The 24,018-nt window shown below is 27.8% G+C and overlaps 1 protein-coding gene across 7 annotated transcripts; it reads right to left on the bottom strand.

Moving 5' to 3' along the window:
- Positions 1–1,104: 1,104 nt before the first annotated feature.
- Positions 1,105–23,469, bottom strand: LOC111684611 (sporulation-specific protein 15). 7 transcript variants are annotated; one of them, XM_046951583.1, is made up of 9 exons: positions 23,342–23,469; positions 6,173–8,324; positions 5,913–6,096; positions 4,442–4,883; positions 4,086–4,362; positions 3,818–4,015; positions 3,583–3,754; positions 1,564–1,797; positions 1,105–1,470 (listed from the first exon to the last, which is right to left on the bottom strand). In XM_046951583.1, exons 2-9 carry the CDS (start codon positions 8,269–8,271, stop codon positions 1,225–1,227), a joined length of 3,852 nt encoding a protein of 1,283 aa, XP_046807539.1. In that variant the 5' UTR covers positions 8,272–8,324; positions 23,342–23,469; the 3' UTR covers positions 1,105–1,224. The 7 variants fall into 7 exon arrangements, with proteins under 7 accessions (XP_046807539.1, XP_046807538.1, XP_023302590.2 ...); XM_046951582.1 differs by having other exon boundaries at positions 23,003–23,463; XM_023446822.2 differs by having other exon boundaries at positions 23,032–23,463.
- Positions 23,470–24,018: the final 549 nt, after the last annotated feature.

Genomic DNA, 24,018 nt, shown 5'->3' with positions numbered 1-24,018 from the left:
GTTTTCTTTTGCGACAAAATTTAACGAATCCTTGACCAAAATGTGGTTCCGAGTATATGTTTAAAACTATGATTATTATAGTTGGTTATTATAGTTCCTTAAAATAAAACTCATTTTAAATTAATCAATCATAAAAATACATTATATTTATTATTTATTTAAACAACAAAATTCATTATTCTTTTTCATTATTTTATTTAACTACATAATTTATGTTTTTGGTTTTTTTTTCAATAAAATTAAACGGCTACAATTCAAAATCGGCTAAATAAAAGCTTTGATTCTTTTTTTATTTCGCATTTTGTCAAAATGAATAACTTTAATAGTATAAACAGAGTTTTTTGGAACGCTTTATTGACATTTAAGTATATTTTTGTTTCCAAATAAAAAGATAAAATTGAGTTGTTAATAAACTTGTTGAAATTTTAATTAATACATAAAATATTGTTATTGAGCTTTTTGCTTTAAATTATAACTATAGCTCTAGTTTTAGTAGATTCAATCTAATTTTTACGTGCTGACAATTTAATAAATTTGCAATAGTTTAAGATAAGTTTAGTTATTGAAAAATACATTTTTACACAAAAAAATATTGAAATTTTGTAAAACAATTTCTACATGATTTTTGTTATTTTCTGCTTCTTAACTATCTGTTGTTAGGGTCAAAATTCTGAATTCTATTTTTGAATTGTTGTTGAAAGTTGTTTTAATAATATCCAAATTATTTGAATTTCTAAAAGTGTTAGAATATTTCAAAGTTGTATATTTATTTGATACAATTTTTTAAAATTTTTCAGTTACTTAAAACTTAAATTTTAACATAATGTTTAATTTGTTTCACAAGAAGAATTTGTGTTAATACGTAGATGTAATGAATGGTTAAGAATATTTGATTTCAATATTTCAAAGAGCTTTCATGTTTTCTTTAATAACTTTTTTTTGGCATTTTTTAAAAATTCTGGCAAAATATTTTAATATAAAATTAAACTTTATTTTTTGTTTTAGTTTAATACTTAGCTAAATATCATTTTGTGTGTTTTATTTTTAATAAAATAATTGAATATAATTTATAATTAAATTTTAAAAGCTAAAAATACTGTAAATTTTGAATAATTGTTAGGTAATTTTTGTTTTGTTTTTTTTTTCAGTTTCATAAATTCTTGGACGTAAATTTTGTAAATAAATTTGGATTTTTTGTTTGTTTTTTATAATAAAAATGTTCATTTAATTGGCATTTATATCTTCATTACAATTATGAGGCGTCTCGGTCTCGTTTAACAGTTGTGACCAATTTGCATTAAGCTTAACAATTTCTAAGTCCTTGTGTAACTGTTGTAAAGCTGGATTTTCAATAATTAACTGCGGACTAGCGGTATTTAATACCGTTAATATGTTTTCCAATTGATTGGCATAGATGCGTAAACGTTCATTTAAGGGATGTATTACATTGTTGTGATTTTTATGGGAGGACTGAAATTAAAATATAAAAAATATAAATAAATACGTACATTAAAAGAGTTTTTGGTTAAGTTTATAGGTTTAAAGATAAGTTCAGTTACATACATTTAATTCTAAAATGTTTGCCATACATTGTTGTATTCTATTGTCTTTTAGTTGTCCATCTGCTTGCCACATTTTGAGCAAATTTATAATGCCACCAATCTCATCCTGATTATCAACAATTTCCGTTTGTAACGATAAATTTAAATTGGGGAATTGGGGCAATTCAGTGCTGGGTGATAGTTTGCGATAGTTACTACACAACGTGCTCAAATTACAGATGTCCTCGGTTAAACGCTAATGTGTATGAAGGTATGTGTTTATTTTATTTAAATATTAACTTTTTTATGTTCTTTTAATTAACGAAATAGGGATTTCTTCTGTGTGTTTATAGTTTTAATGAATTATTTAATACATACGATTACGACAATTTATAGAATTATTATTTATTGATTTGTTTTCATTAATGATGGTGAGACAGACATTGGTGACACACACGATGATTGGTGATAAGTTGTTGATGATTATGAATTTTGTTTATGATTTATACATACATACATATTCATAATGGAATGATTGAATGATTGCATTACAAAGATTTTTAAGATTTATTGAATGATTGGTTTAATGGTTTATTGTACAGAAAAAAGAGGTTGCATTCATTTTAATTTCAGTAACAAGTTATTAATGAAGCAGATTTTTAGGTGGTAAGTAAGTATGTAATACTACTACTACTACTACTGCGTTATAAAGTTTTTAAGTAATTTCAGCTAAAACATTAATAATAAAACACATACTACAACATTTTACAATATTATTTTATTTTATTACTAGTTAATATGTAATTATTTAAATGAAAATATTTTTAACAAAGTAAGAAAAACCAAAAAATAAATTATACAAAAGTAATAAATATTAACAAAAGCCTAAAATCTTAATAGGTGTCTGTAATTTAGTTTAAAATGAAATTAAGTGTCGTATAATAAATTTCATTATCGCTCTTATTTTTGAATACTTAGAAATGATAAAATCTCAACTCTTTTTTGGAAAAATACTTACATGTTCACAATGCAATTTTTTTCAGGACTTAACAATTTTCTGTTTAATTTACAATTCTTTTATGTTCAAAATGGAGGAAAATCTCAAAATTATTGCAAATATTATAACTTTTCCTCTAATTAAGGTGTATTTTTATGAAAAAATGAACAAAATGTAGAAACAATTTGAACCTAGTTTAAAACCATAGTGCATGTAAGGGTTGTTTATAGAGTAGTATCAATTCTTAAAATTGAATGTTTTTATAAATTTTAATATAATTATGTATTTTAATTTATTGCCAAATAAAACTTAAATTCTTGTTTAATAAACGGGAATAAAAATTAAGTTTTCTTTTGTATTTTATTCGTAAAATTCTAACAAAAATAAAATATTTAGACCCGGTAATTTTTATAGCAACTCATAAAATTCTACATTCTAAAAAAGTAACAAAAATAAAAACAATAAGACAAAGTTTGTAATAAAAAGAAATTTGTATTTTGTTTTTATTAAAAATCAAAAATAATGATTAAAATATGGTATATAAGTGCATAGAGTATAAAAAAATGTACAATAAAAATTTTAAATTACAATGGAAAAATACAATAGTTTTAAATAACAAAATTTTAATTATAAAAAATTAAATAATAAATAATCGTATAAAACAAAGTTATTAGAGATAATTAAGAAGTGAATAAAAATATGAGACCAAATAGTTGAAATCAAATAAACGAGGATACAAAAATATGCAAAAAATATTTTATTTGTAAATATATAATTTTAAATACATTTTCAAGAACATATAGTTAACGGCAATAATAATGATAATAAAAATTTTTATAGCGTAAAAATCGTATTAACGAAAGGAACAAAGGTATGGTGTGTGAGTGCATTTAACTTAAGATTAAATATATGTATGTATGTCTATGTTTTTTATATTATGCATTTATATGTTTGGATATGGATAAAGTATTATTTGTTTTATTCAATAATTGCAAAGAAGTCTAATACTACTTGTAATTTCTAATAAAATGTTTAAAATCTTACATCAATTTCATTACGATGACGTTGGATTTCTGCTTTGGTATTCGATAAATCGTTATTCTTTAACATTAACTCTTGGGTGGCATCCATTAGCTCATCTTGTAGTTTAACATTAACGTCTTGTAAGTCTTTAATTTTTTCCAACATGTCTTCTTTGTTTTGTTGTAATTTATTTCTAAAAAAATAATTGAGCTCTTAGCCGGATGACTTACACACATTTTATAATTTATCAACTTACTTATCCATGATTAACTGTTGAATACAGTTGTCATTGTCTAATTGTATGAGACGCAAAACCTTTAATAATTTAGTTACTAAACTGTCCACCTCTATGACCTGGTCAACTACAGCTTGAGTAGCCGAATATTCAACTAAGGAGGGCATTTCAGCCACCGAATCATGGCAACTCATTTCTTCTGTACAACTTGGTTGATCACTATTATTCAAAAGGAAATAAGAAAAATATTCTCAATTCTGAAATCTATTGAGATGGATCCACTACTTACTTCAACTGAAAATTCATTTTGTGCACACCTAATACATTTACTTGTGATTCCATATTCTGTCGATTGACAATGGCTTGGGAAAGGTTTTGCAAAGATTCATCAGCTGTTGTTACATTAAGAATTTCCGAGGGTATTTCTATTTGTGATATCATGCCCGTACATGATGATACCATGTTATGGGAGTGTGAATCTGGCATGGGCACATCCTCTAATACGTTGTCCATCATTAGACAAGGTTCGGTTTCAGAGTCCAACATTTCTGTAGAATCTGAATCGTCTGTTGATTGAAGAAAAATAGTTATCGGTAAACGGGGTAATTGTTATTAATGTATTGTTTTGTTTACGTCGTTACTCACCTCCATTATTCTCATTAATATTTTGTTGGTGATTATTATTGTGACTATTCATATTTAATTGATTATGCTGATGCGGTTGATGATGATGATGTAGACCACCGTTGCCTCCACCAGCACTATGTCGTTTATTATGTCTTACTAGCAGTCGTTTGCCCGAGTGAGTTGTGGCGTTTCGTATGGCACTAATAACAGCCGCTATAAATGATTGATTTCTTTGTGGTGACAAAGAACCATCACTGGCCGAATTTAATTGGAACTGTGTGTGATGATGATGATGGTTATGATTTTGAGCCTGTGCAAAATTAAGTGTTTGTGGATGTTGCTGCGTTTGAGTAACTTCATGACCATTGAGGGTTAATTTCACAGATGATGTTTCACAATCCAATGAATTTTCACCACTGGCACTGACATTTGTTTGTGTATCATTTTGAAAACCGATGTCCTAAAAAAACAAGGATTACATATTAATAAACGATATTTTGTAAGATATTTGTTCACAAGTAATTTATAAAAGTAACAAGCCAAAAATTTTAGTTTTTTGTTTTCTGTTAATAATCTTTTTTGCTTAACAAACTACACCAATTGATTGTCTGAATTGATTATTAAATATATTTATACATATTTTATGGGAATAATATTATGAAGATATTAAGTATATTGCCTTCTACGCTTATTCATGAATAAATGCATGCTTTTTGATTTGAATACTTTTTGGTTTTACTTTATTAATTTTTGTTGTTTTCTAATTTCAAGCTTAAAAGTCCTTTAAAGAAAATGATCAAATTGTTAAAAGCCAACCCACCCTACTTAATTTTAAGAGACAGTGTCAGTGTAAGACTTGTTCATCTTCACTGCTGCTTTGCTGTGGAAAATGTAATGGAACAAACAGAGATTTCATTATTTTAAACACAATTAATTTCAAGACTTTAATAATTTTTATCACTACTACAATGAAAGCATTATGTATATGAATCGGATGATCTGATTTATAATATGATAGACTCTGTTATATAGAAAAATGTATCTAGCTTCCTGTTTAATCATATTTAAATTAATAATATTGGGCAAGATATCACAGATGATGTATGTCTGTTGCTTATAACTTTTAAGTTGTTTTGTAAATCAATAATAATTTATTCTTATTTTATTAGAAATTAATATAATGAAAAAGCTTTAGACATACATAATTATTATAACTATTAGCTTTTCGGAACAATTAATAAAATGTTTAAAAACTTTTACAAAAAAAATATTTTAATATTTTTAAATGATTGATCAATGAATAGTAAACAAAATTAACTCCTAAAAAATTTCTCTGTTATATGGAAATACCGTATATACCGTAATGAATTCATACAAAATAAACGGTATTCTACCAATAATTGAGAGATTTAAATGTTTATCGAAACATTTTTTAATTTTACCTTAGAAAAATAATTTAGAGCATAAATATTTTAGATTTCCAACATACCTCCAAATCTTGTTCGGATATATTGTATGAGAACACTAACTGTTCTACCAAATTATCCAAACGTGCATGTAAACCAGATAAAGCAGCTGTAGCTCCTGAAACTGAGGCATTTTGTTGCATAATCAGTTCCTTTGATTTTGATTCCAAGGCAGCATATTTAGTTTGTAACAATCGATTCTCTTGTCTAAAGAAGAAGTAAAATACGATTAAATTAATTATACTGTAGATAATTAAAAAAATTTTATGCGTAATACACTCACCTTCTCTGTTCATTTAACCGCACCAAATGTCTGCATTCGTCTCTTAACACCTTTACTTCCTCATCTTTGCTGGATAGTTGCTGTTGACATTGTTGATATTCCGTTTCCAGATCCTTGAGAGCATCACACATGGCAGCTTTTTCGTGTTGCAAGAAATCTTGCAACTCACTAGATTCTTGTTCAATAGCAGCCTTTTCCTGCATTAAGCATTCTTGTTGCATGAGTGATCTCTCCATTTCCGCCTGAAGAGATCGACATAATTTTCTCAGCTGACCAACTTCCTGCTGTCGTTCAATTAGCTCATGACCTGACATTTGAATCTGTGATTCTAACATAAGAAGACTATCTTGATTTGATTCTCCCTCATCGGAAGTGGGAGTTCCGGCGTCCAACATTTTGCCATTGCCGGCTATACGTGCTAGGTTCAAAAGACCCATAACCTTTTCGGTATTCATGTGTAATTCCCTTTGCATAGCTAATTTTTCTTCTCGCTCCCTCTTGAGTTTTACCGTAAGATCTTGTTCACGCTGGGCTAAGTGTCGCACTTCATCTCGTAAACGTTCCATTTCTTGATCTCTTATCTCAGCATGGGTTTCTTGATCCTTCTGTTCCACCGATTCTACAGAGCGGGCCGAGAGTGCTACACCAGCAAAAGCTTTTTCAATGTCGTTGTTAGTTAATGCAGTTTGAGAGCCCGTTTCATGATAGATTCTAGTTTTGCAAGAAGGCGTTTGAGGCTTTCTTAAGGAAGATGTTTTGGATAAGCTTAATGATGAGGTTATGGTTTTATGTTGTGTAGGTGTGTTATTGGAACTGGTGGCATAGGAAGTAGCCAAACTTTTGCGTGAAGTCATGATGACCGATGAAGTCATTCGCGATTCTCTAGTAATGGAACTACTTCTTGAACTTCGTCCTGTAAGATCTTCCACTGATTTTTGTTTACGTCTGCGGGGTAAAGTACCATACGGACTGGATGATGATGACTTAATTTCCATGCTTGCCATCATGCTAGAACGCATTTTCGCAGAAGACAAATCCGGAGTTACAGATAAACCTCTTCTAGCCGTCGTAGATCTAGAGTTAGTAACTCCGGGCCACCGTCCATCATCGGGAGTTGATGGTGTACGAGCCCTGCTTAAGGAAGGTGTACGCTGTATTAAGCGTTGCATACTCATCGAAGTCGTACGACTCAATTGGCTAGGTAAAGTTTCAGGTTTTTGGGGTTTTCCTTGTGGAGTACGAGGTTGGCTACTGCGATAAGGAGTCAAGCAATTGTTGTTGATCTTCGAATTATTGTGCATTTTATCACTTAAACGTTCTCGTACCTGTTGAGCTGTACCCTGAGTGGGTCGAGGCAAAGAAACAGCTCGTTTTAAGCCACTTAAACGTGGCCTGTTCTGTTGTTGGGCTGGAATTGAAACAACCGTTACATCCTTCGATGAACTCTTACTCTTCATAATGAGACTTTCGTGCATTGACGGTTCAAACATTGCCACTTTTTTCTTAACATTATTGTGATTATTAACTCTACGCACGGCCATGGTAGTATGCCCAGCTATGGAACTACTTTCACTACCATTCTCACTGCAACATTCATAATTGTTCGAAGAACGACAACCATTTATATTGGTACCCGCCAAACTGTGAGGTTGTTTCAAATCATATACATCCGAACTGCAGCTAATCATGCTCGAATTACAAGATAAATTTATACCCTGGGTGGTGTCATCCATGCCACCTTGTGTACTGCTCGCATAACCACCACTCTGGTTACTTAATGCCCGCTGTAATGTAACATTGACGTTGTTTGTAATTTCAACGCCACTATCGCTGCCATCACAATAGTTTTGACCATTGCTAACATTGAGGGTGGGTTCTACTTCATCTTCGGCATCTGCATGGATTTTTAGACCATTCATTTTTGAGTCTAAAATATCCTCGTAAATAGCGGAGCAGGGTCGATCCAGTTTTTGTTTCTTTTGGGATTCATTATCGTGATAAGTAGAAGACAAGTTGTTGTCTATGGAAGTGTTCGAATCGTTGTGTGTTGATGATGTTGAGTTTAAATCCTGCTCCGAATTAAATAGAATAGCAGACATATTTAAGATGTTTTCCTTTTTTCTCCACAATTAATTCAAATCATTTTTTAGATCTACAAAAAATTAAAATTTAAAAATATTATGAAAAGGAAATGGTTTAATTTTATTCTTAAACATAAGAAAATACGAAATTAACATTTGGTGAAATAATATAATTCTGGAATTGTTGTTGTAGGTCAGTTTTTTATACAAATGTAATTATTTATTCTGCGTCAAATACTTGCAAAACTTGCCGATTGTATACTAAGTACATTGTCTGTGTGTGTAATATTTAAAATAAAAATGAGAAAAATTCAAAATAAACAAAAATTGTCTGTTTTTATAACAGTAAGAATGAAAACAAAAAAAACTCACGCACTTTCTACTTAAGTCAAACATATTCAGATGTGTTTTTTTATAGATTTTTATTCATAGAAATTATTTTTTCGCAATCTTCTAAATCTCCGTCAACATATAGACGTGATCAACAAAAATGTAAACTAGGAAGACCTCAAAAATTTTGGCAGGAATATGAATTTGTTTGTCTCTGTTTTTCATTTTGATCGTGTTAATGCATTTATGCAGAACAAATATGTAAGTTTTGGTTTTACGGTCAAGTTACATACATATGTAGATGATTGAGCCAATATTGTTTAACACATTTTGTATCTATTAGAAAAACTATTACAAACAGCAACAATCGCAAAACAGGGCCTTAAGTACACAAATGCAAAAAAACATTAACAACAACTAATGAACTACATTCACTTTAACACCCTATCACAATTATGTAGCAGCAGTAGCAATGGTCATTTTTTAATAGATTTACATATAAAATTCTAGTAATTAAATAAGAGAATGCAAAGTATCAGTCTGTTCAATAACAATAATGTTATTTACTGACTAGTCCTTAGTTATACTGAAATCAATTTTTAAACATTTACCCATATATTCATAAATGCTTTATAATCTTAGCATATTATATTGCTATAGAGTGTTAAAAGGTCGATATTGTTTAATACAAATGGACACTTTGATGTCTGTAGTTTTTCATCATTTAATTGTTGTTTGTTGTTGTATATGTATTCGAATGACATGAGGTATAAATTCATACATGTTAAACTTAAAACATTTGTAGGTTATTTTATATAGGTATATCGTACCATGTATGTATGTTTGTAGTTTTTTAAATTATTTTATTTTTTGGTGTGACTATTGCCATTTTACTGGCGTGATTTTTTAGTTTTTTTATAACAATTATGTACATAAATACATACATATGTATGACTACAAAAAATGAAAACGTGAAAAGAAACAAAAACAAATTAAATCAGGTTGTTTAATGAATTGAGTTCATGAAAAGCTTATTATTTATTTTGTCTTTTTATGCGATCTGAACAAAGACATTAAATGCATACAATAGAATTGGATTTTTAAAATATTAATGTTTTTATTTATACGTACAAGTGTTATTTGTCAATAATATGAAGTTAAAATTAACGGGGACACTTGTTACAATTATAATTTGTTATATCAAATCAATACTACGGAATTGGGTACCTTGGCCACCGTGGCGGAAAATGCGTCAAGTGTACAGTATTCCATTGGCAAAAACATAGGGGTGAAGGAGAAAGATGTACTCGGAAAGAGCTCTAAGCTACCTCAGCCTTTAAATATAGGATTTTGTCTTTACATCTTCAGATGGTAATATCAACACTACCTATTACTAAGAAAAGACTTTCTGGAGCACAGAGGAGAGAGTTGAAAAATCAATTAATTAGTCAATCAAGTCAGAGACTTCAAAGGAAAAATCGGATTCCCTCACAAGATCTGAGGCAACGTGGATCAGGTCTCCCGAGGAGTTGACAACTGAGAATAAACCTAAGAAAAAAAAAAGAATTCACAACTGAGAATAAACCTAAGAAGAAAAAGGGATCACCGTTTTCTAATACATAGTCGATGTCATGATATACTTCACTTGAAGGAACCTCAAGTCAGAATCCTCCGAATAAGTGTAAAAATGCCAAGCCAGATATTCCGAAGAAGGCCATGTCGGCGAAATCAACCTCGAAGATAATTGTATCACAAAGAAAGCCCCGAAAACCGAGAAAGGCCCTGGGAAATGGGACTTTTTTAAAAGAAAGTACAACATGAGGGAACTTTATATGTAATAGGTATCGACCAGAACTCTATGGCTATTCTTGCCAAGAACAAGCTGTCATATTCTAAGGCGCCAATTGGAAGGACTGTTACAAGAAGCCTCGAAAAATACAGTAAAATACATAAGAACACAGCATCAGTAGCCACTACTGATAATATTGAGCAGTTAAATTCTAAAATCGAGGAGGCAAGGTCGTGGTACCATATACCTTGCATCTGTTTATCTGCCTTTCGATTCTCCGAAACTACCACCAACGTCGATTCAGATGAAATTGGTTGAAGAGGCACAAAGTAGTGCCTCTGAAACACCACCAATCGTAAAGGACTAGTTCTCATGGATTTCCTTTCAACGTGCGCATTACGGGGGAAAGGAAATGTCACAAATCAGGAATGACCTGATTTGTGACATTAAAATTCTGTTCTAAACGGATAAAGTTTGGCTAAAGACATACATTTAATGTATGAATACCTCTCAATCGATGAGTATTAATGTACTAATATGAGAGAACCCTTTTCAAAATTTTTTTTTTTATTATTTTGTTATTAATACACATTGATTAAAAGGTATTCCTACAAAAAGTGGTACATGGGGCATCCTAATGAACAATATTTCAAACGAAGTTTAAACTTCATATTGCGTTATAACAAATAACAAAATATAGTTATAGTTTATTTAAATAAAAATCAATTGTTTAATTTTTTTTAACAAATTCTCACGACCATATGCCATAACATCTTTTTTAAATTCTCATTATAACAATATTAAAAAAAAAACAAATATTTTTTTTTAAGTCAACAAAATAAAGTATTACAAAAACAAAAATAAAAAAACTTCAATTTGTATAAAACAATTTTTAAGAGGACTTTCAAAATAGTTTTCGTATTTAAGAACTAAAGCAACTTGTTGCATGTGTTGCACAAACTACCCACATAATAAACATACGTACATGTATACAAAGATTAAACTAAATAAATTGTAATTAAATTGAAAAATCTACGACTGCAATATCAACTACATACATATATACATTGATACTAGCTACATATATGTACATACATATTTTTTATATCGTCACCTGAAATACAAACGTTCATAAAAAACAAACGTTCCTAAAATCAAAATCGTCTTTCATTTATTTTGATGTATTTAGTGTTTTAAAAAGCCGACTTTTGTAGAAAACGGTTTGTCGGTTAACTGAAAATTAGCCATTCCTAGAAATTCGGTTTGTCTTAAATGGCCCAAACCAAACCCCAAACTATATTTTTTAGATATTGTTCTGTATAACCTAAAAATTTTGACAACTATTTCGAGAAAAACGAAAATACAATGCCTCTCCAAACCATAAAAATTTTAAAATAATCTGTTTATAAACACGAAAGAAAAAAATATTTAAAATTTTCTATCTAAAATTTTTAAAAATGTGATTTTTTATAAAAAAAAAACATTCATTTTTGTACTAAAAATTAAAATTTTTTGAAACTGAATAACAGTTTTAACCGAAACCGGTTAATCGGGTAACTGGTTTATAAACACTAGATGTATCGCATTAAAATTAATTTCCAAAAAATTTATTCTGCCTATCTACAACGTACAACCATATAAACAACTGATAGATTTTCGTTAAACAATTTATCTTTTGAAGACGAAGTAATCGAACTGAAGGAGTGGCGTGTCATAATGTCCAGTTATGACATGCCACTGAAAATACAAATGTTTCTGTATACTAGTTAGTGCCATTTGCCTTTTAGGTGACGATATGCGCATATTAAAGTAAAAACAAGTAATAAAACAACATGGAATGAAATAAAACGAAATAATCAACCAAACTATATGTATGCAACACGCCTATTATTAAAAGCGGCCTCTCTAAAAATTTAAACAAATAACAAGATTTCCAACATAAAAAGAATCAAGGGGAAAATGCCAAAGTGCAACATTTAAATGGCAAATCGACTACAAAAACAAAAAAGTAGAAAAAAAGAAGTTGTTTTTAATGTTTGCTGTTCCCCAAATTGAGGCAAATTTCTGTATGTGCAGAAAATTAAACAGCATAAAAACAATATAAAAACATATACTCGTACTACACATTTCGTAAAGCACTTTGTAAATCTAATGATTTTCCGCCCAACCGCCAAAATTTATAGAGATTTATTTATACTACTTAGAACTATGAATATTAGGGTAGTTCTCAAACCATTTTTAGTTTTCATTGGTAATAAAAGTAAATGTTTACTTTATTTACTTCTAGGTTTTTAATATTTATAAATATGTATCTTCAAATAATAATAATAATACATATGTACATACATACATATGTTTGCATATAGACAAGCATAAAACAAAAGTGGGATTTTTAGTAAAATATCTTTAACGTCACTTTTCTAAAAAATATAAATAAAATTAAACAACCATATTCTAACAAAATTATAAAATTTTTTACTTGTGACTACATAATTTTCATAAAAAATCTAAATTTATGAGGAGTACGATTCAAATTGTAAAATACGTACATTTTACAATTTGAATCGTACTCCTCATATTTTATTTTATGAATCCAATAAACTGACATCCATGAATTTTGTTTTTTTTTTCGTATGTATGAATTTAGAACTGAAGTTGTACGTATTTCCGCCTTGTGGTTGTTGATGTATGAGAACAAATACTACAATATAATAATACTACAGACACACATTGTAATTTATACATTCCGTCTAGTACATTTGTGCTATGTAATATACATATGTAGTATGTTGGACTTTTACGCCCTTTTGCCACACATTTACCCCATCTTGGCGGTTTAAACCTCCAGTTGTGTGTAGGTCTTTGCGTTGTTTTTGTTATTTCTATTATTACTTTTGCGGTTATTTATTATTTCAATTTCTGCACACAAAATTTAATAAATAAAAAAGCCTGATAAATACAAACTAAACATATAAAGCTATAAACTCGAAAAGGCTTAACCATAAAAAATACATACATACATACATACATACATACATACATACATACATACATACATACATACATACATACATACATACATACATACATACATACATACATACATACATACATACATACATACATACAAAATTAATTTAAAATTAATAATTTTAGTTTTAAAACTGCATTCTAGAAACTAAAAACTTTTTTAATTTAATAAATACATATGTATCAAACGAAAGCGAACAATTTTGGGCATAAATGTGAATTCATATACATAAGTAAGTATAATAAATCACAAAATCAATTTCGGCCACATGTTGAATTTAAGACTTAAATTTTAAGTCGTTAAACAAAAGAAAGAATAACTTCAAAATGAAACATTTTCAAAGTAGTCTCCCATTGCACCCATATGTTTAATAAATATTTGGTGCAATACTTGTAACTATGCAGACTAATTGGTGCATGTGTGACTAACTGACTGACTGACTGACTACGACATCAGTAATAATTACAACTACAACATAAATTGTTAATTTTAAAGAATAAACCCAGACTTTTCCACTTCAGAGTTTTTGAGAGGTAAAGAAGCAAATTAATGAATTTCCATTTATTTTCATGAATGAAAACTAACCAAATGTGTTTGTTATATCTTATGGCTATTTTTGTTATTTGTGATCAGTCAAAATGCTAAAAACTAATACAATTTCAGATAATACAGATATTTCCCCAAAACTAATCGATTAAAGCTTTAAGTTTCTATTATTAATTACAAGCTCTAAGTTTTTGCATATCTTTAAATACATTTTTCAAAAACGACAAAAGCGGAGTTCGCCGCATTTGCCTCTCATACCTTTTATTTCAGATAAAAAAACTTGCATGCGTATAAAGCACTTACTCACAAATAAGTTAAAAAGTTGTCGTGAATATGCTATGAACGTCAGTCGTATTGTTTGTGACAATAACTGGGCTTAAGATTTAAAACAATTGTTGTTTTCTTTATGTATAAATATGTATATTTACGTATATGTATATATGTAGTTTGTATGCTATTTCATGCATGGCAATTACTTTATTTATGTTTAAGATTTACTTAAAGTAACATTCGTGGCTGCATATACATACACACATACATATGTATGTATATGTACATGCTAGCTAGATAGACATGAAATGATCGGACATATGAACGGACTTACATACTGGCATAGAATTCAAAGTGGGTCGGTTGTTTTGGTACCGGCTTTATTTTACTTGTATCTAAATATTTACATACTGTTGCCATTGTAAATTAACCGAAATTTATGAAACAGCAACAAAAATAACAAAAAAACAAAATATCATACTGTTTGTGATGCAGAAAAACAAGTCTCCAGCAATGACTTTCAAGTTCATGAATACAACGTTTCTTTATGAAAAGAAAAACTTTTCACAAAAAAGAGAGAGTGTAGGTCTAAATACACTGTTGCCAAATTTGACGATTTATCGTCATTTTGACTATTTTTATTGTCAAAGATAGCCTTTTGACGATTTTACTCCTAAATTTAACGATTTTTTAAAAATTATCGTATTTTTTATAAGAAATCAATATAATCAATTGAAAACTCACTAAAGAACAGAAATATCATCAATTTATTATCTATAACAATAACAAATAGTTTTGACAATTTAATGGCGATTTTCAAAAATCAATTTTTTTCGAAATTTGACGATTTTTCACCAAAATTATCTAGCAACTATGTTTGAAAAAATATAGTCGGGCGAGGCCGACCACATAATAAATCATTTAAATTGAATTGCACCTTGCCTCAGATATTCTTAAGATATTTTTTGTTGAATAAAATTGTGGACATTCAAGTCAAATTTTGAAGGCGTCTTTTTATAGCGGTTAGGGTCAAATGAGACCCCATAATTATAAAGTTGTGAAGGATATAAATAAACGTACATATGCATGTTTTTACATACTTATTTTAAAGTGAACAAAGCAGACTTAATAAAAAATAATTTGTTATTTAATAAAAAAGTTTAAGTTCTTTGTCTACGCCATTGAATGGAGTTACTTACATATATGGAAAGGATGTTAAATTATCTAAATGTTAATGAAACAAACATGGGTTGATTCAAATATGTATATATACATATGTATGTATTAAAGTGTAAGGTGTCAATTTTATTTCCCACGTCACTTGTGTAGATATGTGTGGGATAATTTTTTGTCTAAATGTTTAAAACATAAAGAGTGAGAATAATTTGGTCTTCAAATTTATTTATATAAGTTTTACCAACAAAATAACAATATTAATATTCGCTGAATATACGTTTAAAATATTTAAAATAAATTAGTTTTAAAAAATATTCGTCCTATATCCACCTTAAAGTATACCAATCGGCTTGAAATCGTTTTCTGAGTCACCTAGCCCCCATAGAACAGAACCCCTCGAAATGGGCTTCTGAGCTCATAATTATGTACATCGATAAAATGCGGCACAACTAAGTTTTATAGAAGTCTTGATGACCTTGCCAAATTTCATAAAGATCGGGCTCCAATTCACCCTAGCTCCCATACAAAGTCACCTTCAGAAAATTTCTTGAATGTCCAAAATAACTTATAAACACAAATATCGCGATGAAATTCAGCACAATGAAATATTATGTAAATATAAATATATTCACAAAATTTTATCGGGCATAGTCCAATATAAAGCTCCTTTCAAAAAATTAGTCTTTCATCCATAAATTGCTTAAATGTATCGGAACAATTTAATATTAAAGATAAATGCTTTGTTATGAATAATAAATCACATTTAATATTCATAACTAGTGTAGGGTATCATATAGTCGGCCACGCCCGACTATACTTTCTTAATTGTTTTAAAATAAAAAAAGTCTTAAATTATATAAATAAATCAAAGAGTTGCAACCCATATTCATTGCATTAAACAATTTATTTAAAAAATGTAATAATTTTAAACAAACAATAAAAGAAGCGATACATAACTATTAATGTATATATGTATATACATTGTATGTAGGTAGGTATAGGTACAAGTATTTTTACCATTTTATGGTCTATTAGTTTTCATTGATTACCTTTTTACCAATTTTCGGTTTAATTTTACAAACAATAACGTTTTTCTTTAATTGTTAATGATTTAATATATGAATATTGGATTTTTTAATTTCCTGCTTTACATTTAGTGGACAAATGTCAAAATGCCATTTAAAATAAATTTAAAACATAATTTAGTTCTGTTTTTAACAATTTCAACAATTTTTGTTAATAACTAGTCCCGCTAAAGCTAAAGAACTTAACGCTTCATTACCAGCCAACACTGGTATTTGAAACGAACAAAATATAAACAATCAAAAGAAAAGGTATGATCAGTGATTACCAACCGACAATCAACAGACAGTTGTATTTCGAAGTTATGAAAAAACACATACAAAGTCCATAATATAATTAACGAAATTGTTGTTTTAATACGTATTCATCACAATGGGACGAGCTAGCAGTAGTAATAATAAAATTAACTTAAAAAAAACTACTTGCTCAAATATTTTCAGCATATTTTGTGATTTTTTTATTTTCGTAATGTAACTAACAAGTTAACGAAGTAAAAATAGGTAAATAAATTTATTCCAACAATTTAATAAAATAAAATAATATATTAGAAACCTAAAACCCGCGCCACATGCAACTACACACTCGAACATGAATTGTGTTGTGAAAGCCAATATTTAACGTTAAATGATGATGATGACGAGTAAAACAAAAAAAAAACAACAAATCAACTTCTTTTGTGTGGTTTCCTTTAAGTTCTTTTTAACGTATGCCCGCCCTCACCTCATTTTTATAAACACCTTAAAAAAGATAGAAGATATATTGATTTTGGCATTCCTTTTGTAACACACTGAAATATTGATTATTATGGGTCCTTTATTAATTCAAAAACGATATTGCAATATCTGTCCGTCAGTCTGTCGGTTGATGGCACGAATCCGGAACGACAAGAGCTAAAGGATTGAAATTTTAAATATATATTCCCTATAGGTATGGTTTGTTCAAGGTCTTATCTAAAAAATTACCTTTACCCTCATTACTGGCTTAAAAATACGAGTTTAGTGCTGCAATTCGATATAAGTGTTTCTTACAAGTAAAAATCCATTTATGAGGATCGGTCCATAATTAACCCCTTCAGAAAAATTAAATTAATGTACATTAAAGGATTAAAAATTCGAGTATAGCTATGAAATTCGATATACAAAAGTAAGTTTCTTACAAACTTCAAACATAAATTCTAATTTTTGAAACATTGATACATATGTATGTAATTAAAATAGAAAATACATACATACATACATACATACATACATACATACATACATACATACATACATACATACATACATACATAAATACATACATGTACATTACAAAATTGTCACTTAATTGTTCATACGAAAATTGGTAAAAAAAATTGATATAATTGGTTACCCTGCTAATAATTTAAGTGTTTTTATTTTTACCATTTCATGCTCCAAAGAATTGTGGTGTATCGCTAGATATTTATTCCTTTAAAAAGTTTTAGGTAACTGACTATTAACGTAAACATCTCGATATATTTTGCGCTTTTTGTGTAAATGGATTTTTATTTTTTGTTCATTTGAAACACTTTGTTTTTGTTGCTGTCTCTTTAACTTTTTCTCTGTGTATTTATGCTAAGAAAATATACATATTTTTTATGGACTTGGTTGGAGAACAGCGACCAAATACAAATTTAAATTAGACTTGTCTTTAATTAAAAACTGAACACATACATACGTACTTACACAATAAAATACACAACAACAACATTAAAAAACAATAATAATAATAATAAAAAAATATAATGCTGACAGAGCTTCTTCTTTGGACAATCTCAAATTCATTGTCATTTTGATATTGTTGTGTTTTAGTTTATTGTTTAAATTTATTATGTTGGTAAAGAAGACACACATATACACATAGATACACACGTATACACACAAATCTAAATAAGTATGTAAATACAAATTCAAATATCGTACTTAAATGTTGACACTTCTTATAGATAGATATATGTATTTAGACGTACATACGTCTAAATTTCCAAGGCAATTTAAGAGAAAATTAATACAACAATATTTATTTTTTAAATTTAGCTACAAACTTTTTTGTATAAAAGTTTAAAAGTGTTTATTCAATATATAAAAAAAGTTTACCTTAAATTTTAATAAAATCTTTTAAAAACATCTTTTAAATTAACAAAGTGCAGTCTGCAGAATTCGTTGAAAATGTGTGTTGGGTAGACAAACTTCCGGATGACAGGAAAAATTAAGTTCATTTGGCTCTTAAAAAGCAAAGTGTTAGATTTGAATTGTACGTGCTTATTTTAGATATTTTTGTCTTCCATTTTGTGGTTCATTGATATTTGACAACTTCAGTTTGTCTAGCCAATTTTATAAAATTAATAATCCAATAATAAATATTTTATTTAAACATGTGTTAAATTTTAAGTTGACGTTATAATCTATTGGAATTTCTAAAGAATTTTTTTAAACTATAATTTAGTTCATTTGTAGTAAATATTAGTTTAACTTTTAGATATGTATTATTTTAAATTTGGTTAAACAGAAAATTTTGATTGCAAAAGCTCAGCAATTATATTAGGTTTTTGAAAAGAATTAGGTTCATTAAATTTTCCTTAAAACATAAAATTTTTCAAATACGCATAAGCATCAAATTTTCATGACAATTGAATATTTGTCAATTTATAGTATTTTTTTTTTGGGAAACCTAATAGTTCAATTTGTTTTAATCTTTTTTTATTGTTATCAGTTGTTTGACTTCAGTTATTAGGGTTATGATAATTTTTTTTAAATTGCAATCCTAAATTAATACAAACCCGATAAAAATGTTATTACCCTAATGTACTATAACAACATACATGTTCATTTTTTAATTTTTTTCTAACCAACATTTCAAATAACATGGTATATTTCAAACCATAACAACATATTTTCTTTCATATATTAAGTATTTCATACTTACGTACAAATAAAAAAAGTTTGTGTTAATCTTTAATAACTGTTAAATAATAGAAATTCAATCCTTAAACAACTGTACGAGTAACATGATCACGCAAACCTTTGACGTTAATAGTCATACTGACGTTTTCAATTGTATATTTTTTTTTTTATTTCTTTAAATATGTAAGTTATAGACAATAGACAACACGACGCGACGTCTTAATATAAGCAAAGAAAAATAAATTTTATCAGTGTTAACTTAATGTAAAGTTTTAAAACAAATTGCTTTCTGATTAAAATAATTTTAGTGAAAGCAATTAGACAAAGTCCATAAGTCCCTAAAAATTTCCTAATATGGCAAAATTATGATTATCTATGGAATTTTTAAAACTTTCAATTTTGTAAAATCCAAAAATTAACGACTTTTTAGCTTAGTTCTAATATTGTTTTCTTGAATAGTCAGATCCCATTATACATATATAAACAGTTCAAAATTTACCAGAGTCTGCTACCAAATAACTAACATCTTTATCTACTCAAGATCTAATTTTTGCATGGTTTGACTTTAGTAGCATATTTCTATTTTTAGAGCATATTTTACTCTTTTAGGATATAATTTAATATTCTATGCTTATTTGTTAATCTTCATATAACATTGTAAAATGTTTTTATTTTTGGTTTTATGTAAATGCAAAATTAGTTTTTTTTTGGTAAAATTTGTAGATGTGTTTATGTGATATGCTTAAGATGGCGTATAGAGCAAACGCCATTTATTTTACAGTTAAAAAATATACTGATGTTGATTATATCGGGGTATAAAAAATTTCCTCAAAATCTTCATTTCAAAACAAATAATATATGGTAAAAAAATCACAAAATATTATCGAGCATGTTTTGAGAAAAATTATGTTAAACTTCAACAACGACTCGAAATGCATGTTTGGCGTATAGAGCATTTAAATCCCAGGGCGACGATGTGTCTAATTTTGTTGTTTAAAATTTTGTTTAATAAATTTTAATTAAAACTTTTTTTGTATAATATATATTTATCTATTTTTTTTTAATTTAAAAAATAGACCTTTTTACACAATTGCAAAGTTATTGATCTAAATTTATTATTTGTTATTAACCACTTACATTCTCATTTACATGGTAAACATGACATCTATTCATCAAGTTTTTAGATTATTTTTAATATTTTTGTGGTAAGAAACCATTGACAGAGTGCTGTGAGGAAGACTACTAAATTTTTATTTTAGATTAGATTAGATTTTACATGTTTCCTCCTAATTTAACTAATATAGTATTTTTTACGTAGAAAATCTTTAAAGAAAATTCCGATTACATACAGATCGAGGATTTATTCTCATTTAACAATTTAAGAGAAACAAATCCCTAAATTTATTTATTAGTTGTATATGAATAATTTAAGTTTTATAACAAAAAAAGTAAATATGTATATATACAAACGTTGATTAATATTTTGTCTAATAAATAAATAAATTGTATTGATCTATGTAAATATATGGTTATGTGTTCAAATACGGACATATTAAGATACACATCAAACGTGTTTTAATTTTTTGCAATTTAGTAAACTTTTTGATTAGCAGTTATTTCGGTTTTTATTGTGTGTTTTATTTATATTTTCGCGTTAAACTCAGACAAAAGATAAGCGAAAAGTATATTGGTGTTTATTTTTTATTTAAGCAAATATGTATACATACATATATACATATGAACCTATCAAAAATATAAAAATGGGGTAAAAAACCATGCCAGTTTTATCACTGTTATTGTATATAATTTTAAAATGACTCGGAATTGCAATCAAAACCTAACTACTCTTACGTTTTAGGTGATTGATATGTATGAAAAATTACTTTTAAAGAGAAAATGAATGAGCTGTTTGCCATTACTTATAAGTAGACAATATGACATCTATTGATAAGATATATGCATGTACTACATAGCTAAGCTATCAAATAAAATCTAAACAAAATGTTGAGGGATAAATAAAAAAAAAAAAAACAAGTAAGAGTTCTATATTCAACTGTGCCGAATCTTATATACACTTCACCATGATGTGTTAAATAGAATAGCCAGTAAAAAAAAATTATTACAAAAAAAGTAACAGAAAGTTCCTTTTTATAGATTTTCGATTAATCAGGTTGTTGCGTATGTGCATAAAAACCAAAGAGTGTACCATTCATAAAACAAAAATGTTAAAATGTATAAATGTACTAACTTAAAAGTACCAAAAAGTCCCTTATTACACTATAAATACTTAATATCATGTTCAATATTATAGAAAATTCAAAAAGTACTTCTTTTAGAACGAAAAAAATTTTCCCTTTTATGTGTTCTCACCTAATAAGGGCTCTACATACATAATTTCATGTTCCTAGGTACAACTTAGAAAAGTACCTTTTGAAAAACGAAAAAGTACCCAAAAATACCCTTTTACGGGTTCTAATTTAATACAGTTTAATACAAATACATTCTTGGATTGAAAGTTGGTGTCCTTATTTTTTCAACTTATGGATCTTACATTACTTCAAAAATTAAATTTATTAATATAAAATGGCACAAGTAAAACAAGTTTTTTTAATTTGATTTAAAAAAGGTAAAAATTGAAATTCTATGCAGATATATTTTTAAGAACATATTTTTTTACTTCCAACAACGAGAATATAAATACATACCTCTATGGCGTCACAAAAGTGCCAGTTTGGCTTTGCAAAAACAAATGTACAAAAGGGATTTTTTTGTTGTGAACAAGTTGCTTAGAATTGTTTTAATAATTTTGCAACTAAAAATGTTGATAGGTGAACTACTGTATTTTATCACAAATGCACTTTTTCCAAAAAAATGTTAATCGATTTTTCTTTCTGTATATTTTATTTCTACATCAACTAGATATAATTATAATTCCAATTAATTGCAACTCACCCTAAATATTGGGATAAAATTCTTACTTTTTGCGAGTTTTTATTCCGTATTTCTACTTGCTCTGTGACACGTTTGTTATTAAATGTATTCCCCTAAGGACTAAAAATCTTTGATGCTGAATATTGCATGAGGGTCGTCCGATGTTTAAAACGAAAATGTGCGAACATTTTTAACAATAGAGAAGAACCGCTATTTAAAAAGTAAACAACTATAAAATACATACACAATACAATAAATAATCAGTACATACATATACATATGTATTAAACAATTAAAACACATACACACAGTCACTGTTACTTAAAACAAAACAAGAACAAAAAAGAAAACGAGAGAGAGAGGAAAGAAGGAAGAAAGGAAAAATGACAGCTGGCGTAAAATATGTATGTATGTAGTATGTATTAATAAAAGGACCTAAAACTGAAAGACTGTTGCTGATCCTGAACTTGATCCTGTTTTTGTTAATCTAACACAAATTCGCATAAAACACATACAAAAACACTCTTTTAAAATAGCTACTCACACATTGGAAAGGAATAAACAGATACACAATCATATGTACGTACAAAGATAAATAGTCAATAATTTTTTAGTTACACACATTCGTAAATATGTACATTAATATGTAGTAAATACATATGTACATACATGCATTAATTTTATGGCGAATATCTTACATCTTCTCTTTTGTATTATTAATTTGTTTGTTATTCCTTTTATTGATGTTGTTGTTTCGCTTTCTTCCAAAGCTTGAAAATGCTTCTTAACTTTTATGTTGTTGTACTTATAAAAAAAATTTGATGGGAAAAATCAATTTTATTTGCCTTTGGACAAAATTTAACTTTAAATCTATTCACTTGTTCTCTTGCTTTTTTTTTTTTGCAAAATTTAACATTTACATTTAATTAATTTTTTCGCTTGGTTAAAGCATAAATGCACACTAAAACACATTGATGATTATAAATAAAATATTTAGTTAAACAACACCTTTATGCACTTCCGCAAAACTAAGAAAATATTTATACATAAAAATAATTAAGACAATTATATACTGTTATTGCCTTTCCGTCGTTTATGTATTTTCACATGTCTAACGCAACGGCCAACTTAAAACTGAAAATTACTAAAAAAAGAAGTAACAGAAAGAAGAAAACAGAAGTTGAAATCTATCTCATCCACTTTGCAATACAAAATAAATGTGGTGAATTTACATACAAACATCCTAAAGATTTTTTTATAATATTTATTAAAAAAATTTATAACAATTACCATCCAAAGATAAATATTATCACAACTAATAAACAAAACACTCTATAAACAGATTATATATTGTTTTCTAGTTAGTTAATTTTAATAAAATCTTGTATATTTTAAAACAACTAATAAAAGTATTGTACTAAGTGTGGTGAACTAGTTGTTAAAAATTCAACACTTTGAACATGTTGCCAGAAAGGTAATTTATATTTCATTAATTTATTTGTTTGAAACTTATCAATGATGAAGATTCATTTATATATGTATATATTAAAAATAGTTGTAATTCAAAAAAAGTTTTCGGTAATAAATTCTCTAACCACGAAATACATGGTACAAAACAACTTTTACCTACTTTTTAAAAAGTGTACACAGTCTGGCAATGTTACTAAATTCACCACTTTTGGTGA

This window comes from Lucilia cuprina, chromosome 5, assembly GCF_022045245.1.
Source record: "Lucilia cuprina isolate Lc7/37 chromosome 5, ASM2204524v1, whole genome shotgun sequence".
Taxonomy (NCBI): domain Eukaryota; kingdom Metazoa; phylum Arthropoda; class Insecta; order Diptera; family Calliphoridae; genus Lucilia; species Lucilia cuprina.
Note: the sequence above shows the minus strand (reverse complement) of the source record. Positions and strands in the feature narration are given on the sequence as shown.